Below are 6,564 nucleotides of genomic sequence, written 5' to 3' on the forward strand. Positions count from 1 at the left end.
AATCTTTTCGCAGGTTCTTTGTTTCGGATTACACTATATTTCGTTTTGTACTTACCAACCATCACCTATTGGAATTAAAATTGGGTCTTTAAAACATGACGAGTTTCATGTCATGCCTATTAGAAATATAAAACATTTAAATTTAACGTACGCGAATAGTACATGAATTCAAAAAATCCGCATATTAGTGGTATAATACTTTATATTATATTCTGTAAAATAATTTTGCTTTTGCTAAATCTATTCTAGTTGATAAACAACAAGCATATAGCATATATTCATATAGCAAGAAAATTTTCTTGATCAACGTTGCTGATGAAAACTTTGAATAAATACTTATATAATTTCTAAGAAATAGTCATTACACTAAGCCGAACTCGACTTCAGCGGATTAGAGGTTTAAACTGTTGACAGAGGCATGGCGCATTTATAAACATCAATAAGAACTATCCATGAACAGAATTCAAAGATTGAATATACGGGGTTACAGGGTAAGTCGACCTTTATATTTAAGAAAGTTATTAATCAGGCGTTATTGACGGATTTAACCCTATAATGTGCTATCCAAAACTTTTTTTTTGAGATAATTGATTTTAACCCTGTTTGCTGTAGCCATGTTGTAGCCCTGTATATTTTAAATGCCAAAAAGTAACCAATTTATCAATAGGTGTTTCGTTAATAATGACTTTAAAAGTAATACTAATAACCTCTCAATCGGCCATAGTTTGAGTGTAATATGTAATCTTGAGTATAGTTGTTCCAGCAAAAAATTGGTTAAGATTAGCTATCTAACGGGCGCTAATAATATCGCATGTATTGTGTCGAGCTATCCATGCATTCGTGTCTGGCAATTTGTGAAGAGCGTCAGATCGGAAACCTGTCTCCGGTCTTCCCTAGTTTCGTTAGTACACGCTTTTAGTAACTACTTTCGAACAACAAAGGCTTTTATAGTAGCAGCTTTTATTGTAACACCTACGTGAATGGTCGATTGACTGCTAATAAAGTATAAAGACCTTCTAAAGTACCTACTTAACACCGTGTTATGCGCCTCTTTAATCGCAACGGTTTCAGAAAGTTGGCACTGTGATTTTGTCTTAACTGAAAGTAGATGTAAAATATATGAAAGAGAAAGTAGTCCTGCAATATAAATAAAAGCATAAGATGTACTTACTCTCTCGCATCGTATTTAATGCCCTACCATATTGTTCAAATTATCGGCTCGAAGGCACACCTATACATTTAATCTATGCTTCTAAAATGAACGTTGAACTTAACTGGCGCATTTTTTGTAGAACCTTTTAGGCAGTTTCAATTACATTATGAACAGGAGTTAGGAGAATTCAAAGCTGCAGTGTGAATTTCATTTTGAAATTGTCACATAACAATAATTCAGTATGAATTCAGTAGTTAAATGAAGATACGAAAAATGAAAACATAACAATAGTTGCCTGAAAAATTTCAAGTTCCGTTGGCTTAAATACGGCAGATTACTTTTCTTACGGTTATAAAAGGTCTCGTGGTCATCCTTATCAAATCTCGAGTCTCATCATGTCAAAAGCTACCATCGTTAATCATTTTAACTATTATAGGTGGGATTTAAAAGACCCTTACTTTTTAGTAGAATCCCGCATGCCTAAACCTATTTACAACGTAGATCGTCTATCTTTTCGTAATTTGATAAGTAACAGCTCTGGCGAATCCTAACGAGAGGAAAGTTCAAACAAGGCTTAAACGGAGCTACTCGAAAAGCTAATTATTCCATTGAATGGAACGGTATCGATTACTTTCCAACTCGTTTCCAAACCTTATCATGTGTCTGGCAAGTTCTGAAGAGCGGGCAGCCACAGCTGTCTCCGGTCTACCGTTTCGTTAGCAAACGCTATGAGGCGCGCTAATTCAAGGAGTAATGCGCATTTTCCTTCACGGGGTTTTCAAATGAAAAACGATTTTTGGTTGGCTATACATTAAATCTGAGTTTGAAAAAACATCAAATAAGCTTGGTTATTTGATGTTTTTTCTACCGAAATAGTATCTTATCAATTTGCATGATCTTATTTCGCAAACACCTCTGCGCTTATTCTATTGCAAAGACGTACAACTTACTAAATAATGTACGTAAATCACTCTGATATAAAAACACATATTGCAATACATCTTGTGGTATGCTTATAACGCCTTTGTGAGTAATTTCACAAAAAAACCGCAACAACTGTTCATCTTCGGCATTTAGCTTCATAGCGATATGGAAGCAACATTCCTTATAGAGCGCATACTTATCGATATAAAATTTTATTTAAATGACAAAGCTTGGCCCATTCAAATGCACTATCAACGGATGTACGCCCAGTCGGTGCTCGTAGATAAAACATTTGTCGGGTGTCCCTTGGGACCACTACGTTTATAAAAATGGGTACATGCATGTCTGCATTGAAGTCTGCTATACCTACATATAGAAGAACAAATTAAATGATAAATTAGCGTGACGCTAGTCATCTATGGCCGCAACAAAGTACACGAATCAATAAGTTCGTTATAAAGACAAGTACAGTAGTCATTGAATTCTATAGTATACAGAAGTGTATTGCTTTTTACAACTCACACATACTTTTGTTCTACTATTGTAGAATATACTATGATATGACAAAATTAGCTCTAATGCTGCATATACACGCTCGGCACTTGCGACAAACTTCAAACCTCTACAAACACGCAAACGTGTGGACGCGTCGTAAGCACATGTGGCAAATTCCTTTTGATTTTTTTATTAGTAACAGGCACGCGTTTTTCGGCACGATTTTTGTCAAGAACCGAAAAGTTCTAGTAAATACAAATCAAGTCAAACACTAGTAATTGAAGTATTGTAAGTGTAAGGGATAACCCAACCACTGGCCTATGAGCCAGTTGTGGCCTGCCTTAGTATGGGATCCAATCCACAGAATATCTTAAAATTTCGCACGAAACAGAATAATTATTATCATTATAGCTATACAAAGTCCTTATTTTCTTTAAACTCTTATTTCCTGGGTGGCAAAAATTAACACACGCCCGAAGCGCATCCAAAACTTCTGCGGCAGGTCATTATTTTTCATCAATCTTTTTTTTGTCTCTTATGTTCAGCAACTTCGTTAACATCTTTTAGTTATCCCAGAACTTTTGACAGGAAATCGTAGTTCAAACAGTGCTTTAAGGTAAAGATTGCAGCTGGACAGTGTTAGGATGGCTTTGGTATACATTATCATATTTATCATGTTTAAGTTAAAATTTCTGTTAATTGTGTGTTGTATTGAGACATTGTAAGAGTATAATGCTGCAGATTAAGTTTCCTTTAATTGCGTGAGATCATTTTGAAACTTTTTTAACACTGCTCCCCCTTGATAAGATGTTGTGAAACTTGTGTAAATAAATAATTTCATGTGGGTCTGTTAACAATATAAATGTGTGTCTGATTTATGGTTCGTGGATTTATTTTGAATAAAAAGAATAGTGCTACCCAATGTTCTTGCAATTTCTTATAAAAAAACATGTCATAGATTGGGTGACATTTATTAAGATCCTCCTATCCCTAAATTTTCAAAGTCTCATAGGGAAGGTCTATATGAATAATTTTGTGTGAAGTGACTATTTTGGATAATAAAAGTAATTAAAGTATAATTAAGATAATTCAAATATGTATTACCTTTGCATATATTATAATTATTTTATGAATAATATAAAAAAAATTGGTATCCTTTTCAAACTATACAGAAAATAATAAATAGCAATTGAATAAAACTAACTGATGTATTGAGTACTAATGAATGTCTGATAACAAAATCACGCATTTTTTAAATCATTCTAATATTTAATTAATGATAAGAGCATCATTATTTTATAGTATTTCTCAAGTTTACAAAATATAATCCAAACATAATTTATATTGTAATCTGCATAATTCTTCTAGGTAATAAAGAAACATTAAACTTAATTTATCTATGTATTCCAATTTTAAAATTACTAATGTCAATGACAACTTTGTTGTCCTAATTATTTTGGAAGATTTTACACAAAGTACCTCCATTTAGGCCACATTAAATGCGGTATGTGTATTTTAAACTCTTGGAAATAAAATGTGTTTGTGGTGAAAGCGTTATTCAATCACGCAGAAACGCCGACAGCCGACCGCAACCCCGATATACGGTTTAATATATCATCTTGACAATTATCAGGTAAATACCAAAGATACGAATAGTTACAGCGTAAGAAGTTAATTCAATTGGTAAAGTAGGTAGGAGTTATTCTTACCTCTTCGATGAGTTCTCCGTCATTTTCGCTTTATCACAATCACGCAGTCAAAACACTGAACCAAACGTTCATTATATTATACAGATCGACTCGAAAGTATTGAGTCTTCTATTTCATAACGGGCAAAATATTAGTAAACTATTAATGAAATAATGAAATTATGAAAATAAAACAGTGCACAATACAATGCACCGCATGATTCGCGTGTTGTACCTGTCAAGCGCACCGACGTACGACGTAACTCGCTAGAATATACAGATAAATAATCAACGTATCAATCAATTTGCTGTCACAATAGCGCATAACATTCTGTTTTACGAAAACTTAATTGTATTCGATTGAAAAGTATTCTGTTACTTTCGAATAACGACAAGCATTTTTGAAAGAAATACAAATTAATTTTTCACCACTATTCTAATATTTTCAACAATATTACCTATTAAAGATTGACCCAATTTTAAAAAATCATTATAGTCATTCACATACAAAAACTGTATAATTTGCTTGCTAACTTAGATAAAATGTATTTTCAAACATTTATTATTTTTAAACAACGCTTTTTATAAAATGTACCTGTTATTTAACCTCTTCCAATATTAACGTATTTTATTTTATTTAATTGCGTTTCATTTCACGCTTACAGAAAAATCTGTACGTATTATAAAACGTCATCCCGTTGCTAAGGAAACCTTTTGCATATTGTCAACAAACGCATGGCCAATGGCAGAGTTCAAAATTCTTGTGTTTACTGTCACGCTGTCAAGTTCCAATGCAACCGCGAAACATTATTCATTATTGATTAAACTTAGCTAGTCAACTACCCGATAAATGCTAGGTTACACGGACTATACGAGTAAGATTAGGAGAGATGTTCAAGAATACTTTTCAGTCGGGTTTCCTGTCAATCCTTTACAGCATAGGCAGCAAGCCCTTGCAGATTTGGGACAAGAAAGTTCGAAATGGGCACATAAAGAGGATCACAGACAACGACATTCAGAGCCTCGTGCTAGAAATAGTCGGCACCAATGTCAGCACTACGTACATCACCTGTCCGGCGGACCCGAAGAAGACCCTCGGCATTAAGCTTCCATTCCTGGTCATGATCATAAAGAACCTCAAAAAGTATTTCACGTTTGAGGTTCAGGTGAGTCTTAACTTTTGTATAAGCTTCTTTCATAAAGTAATGTAATTTCGTAATGTATACCACAATTTAAGTGATTATAAAAAACATAACCTAATTAAAATTTTCAGGTATTAGACGACAAGAATGTGCGACGACGATTCCGAGCTAGCAACTACCAGTCTACAACGAGAGTGAAGCCTTTCATATGTACTATGCCGATGCGTCTTGATGAGGGCTGGAACCAAATACAGTTCAACTTGGCAGATTTCACTCGCCGAGCTTATGGCACCAACTATGTAGAGACTCTTAGGGTCCAGATACATGCAAATTGTAGAATAAGAAGAGTCTACTTCTCTGATAGATTGTATTCAGAAGATGAATTACCTGCTGAATTTAAACTGTTTCTCCCAATACAGAATAAGGCTAAAACTGCTGTTGCTACTTAAATCTACAGTACAAAATTGTAAAACTTAACTTTATCTAGTAAATGTATTATTTAAGTCAATTTTTATTTTTATTTTATGTTGTCTATATAACACATTTTATACAAGTCTGTTTGTATTTTATACACAAATAAATATGCACAAATGACTTCTGGTTATTGACTCATTTGGTAGAAATAAAATGATTACTCATTATTTCACTGACTTTATACAGCTTATGGTTTAATAGTTTTAGTGGTATCTTTATCAATAGGAACATAATAAGAATAGATGTGTGATATCTATATGCAAAATTTGGAATTTAAAAAGCCAAGCCAAGGTAGAAGAATTCTCTCTCGATTCCGGCGGCACGACTGCCACGCTTTTTATTGCTTAATAACAGAAGTTTTAGTACCTACTGTTGTGTTTTGGTTGGAAGGGTGTGGTAAGGCTACTTATCTATGGGTAAGGCAGACATACTTTTTCCAGGCATTCCAGTTTAGTCCTCAGTGTAAAAGGCGCATTTGTGGCCGACCTCTGAGGTTGATTACAGATGCACATGGGCCGCGGGAGCCATTTACCATCAGGTGGACTGCATGTTCATTTCCTACCTTCTTAATATAAAAAAACATTACAAATATTATACGAAGACTCTATAACACGGTTCTTTTAACACTGCGGTTAGTACTTTTTTGTTTTATAAGTAGTCTGTGGCACGGATGACATTCACGAGTTGAC

General features: G+C 34.0%; 2 protein-coding genes across 3 annotated transcripts in view; one reads left to right on the forward strand and one right to left on the reverse strand.

The window, feature by feature from the left end:
• The window catches only part of hpo (serine/threonine-protein kinase hippo), a 27,000-nt gene extending 22,473 nt beyond the window's left edge, over window positions 1-4,527 (reverse strand). The window contains exon 1 of the mRNA XM_073091874.1: window positions 4,282-4,527. Within this exon, the coding sequence (XP_072947975.1) occupies window positions 4,282-4,304 (23 nt within the window). The 5' untranslated portion in view covers window positions 4,305-4,527. The remainder of the gene's footprint in view (window positions 1-4,281) is intronic.
• Window positions 4,057-5,909, forward strand: Bug22 (cilia- and flagella-associated protein 20). 2 transcript variants are annotated; one of them, XM_073091913.1, is made up of 3 exons: window positions 4,057-4,076; window positions 5,197-5,425; window positions 5,533-5,909. In XM_073091913.1, the coding sequence occupies exons 1-3, from the start codon at window positions 4,072-4,074 to the stop codon at window positions 5,848-5,850; spliced, it is 552 nt and encodes a 183-aa protein (XP_072948014.1). In that variant the 5' UTR covers window positions 4,057-4,071; the 3' UTR covers window positions 5,851-5,909. The 2 variants fall into 2 exon arrangements, with proteins under 2 accessions (XP_072948014.1, XP_072948006.1); XM_073091905.1 differs by lacking the exon at window positions 4,057-4,076 and having other exon boundaries at window positions 4,966-5,425.
• Window positions 5,910-6,564: the final 655 nt, after the last annotated feature.

The sequence above is a fragment of the Epargyreus clarus genome, unplaced genomic scaffold (genome assembly GCF_041222505.1).
Source record: "Epargyreus clarus isolate Ecla_fem2 unplaced genomic scaffold, WU_Ecla_fem_2.2 ptg000003l, whole genome shotgun sequence".
NCBI lineage: Eukaryota > Metazoa > Arthropoda > Insecta > Lepidoptera > Hesperiidae > Epargyreus > Epargyreus clarus.

Coding starts and splice junctions, on each gene's coding strand:
- Bug22 (XM_073091905.1), top strand. CDS start 5,150: ATGTTCAAGAATACTTTTCAGTCGGGTTTCCTGTCAATCCTTTACAGC. Junction 5,426..5,532: donor ATTTCACGTTTGAGGTTCAG/GTGAGTCTTAAC, acceptor TAAAATTTTCAG/GTATTAGACGACAAGAATGT.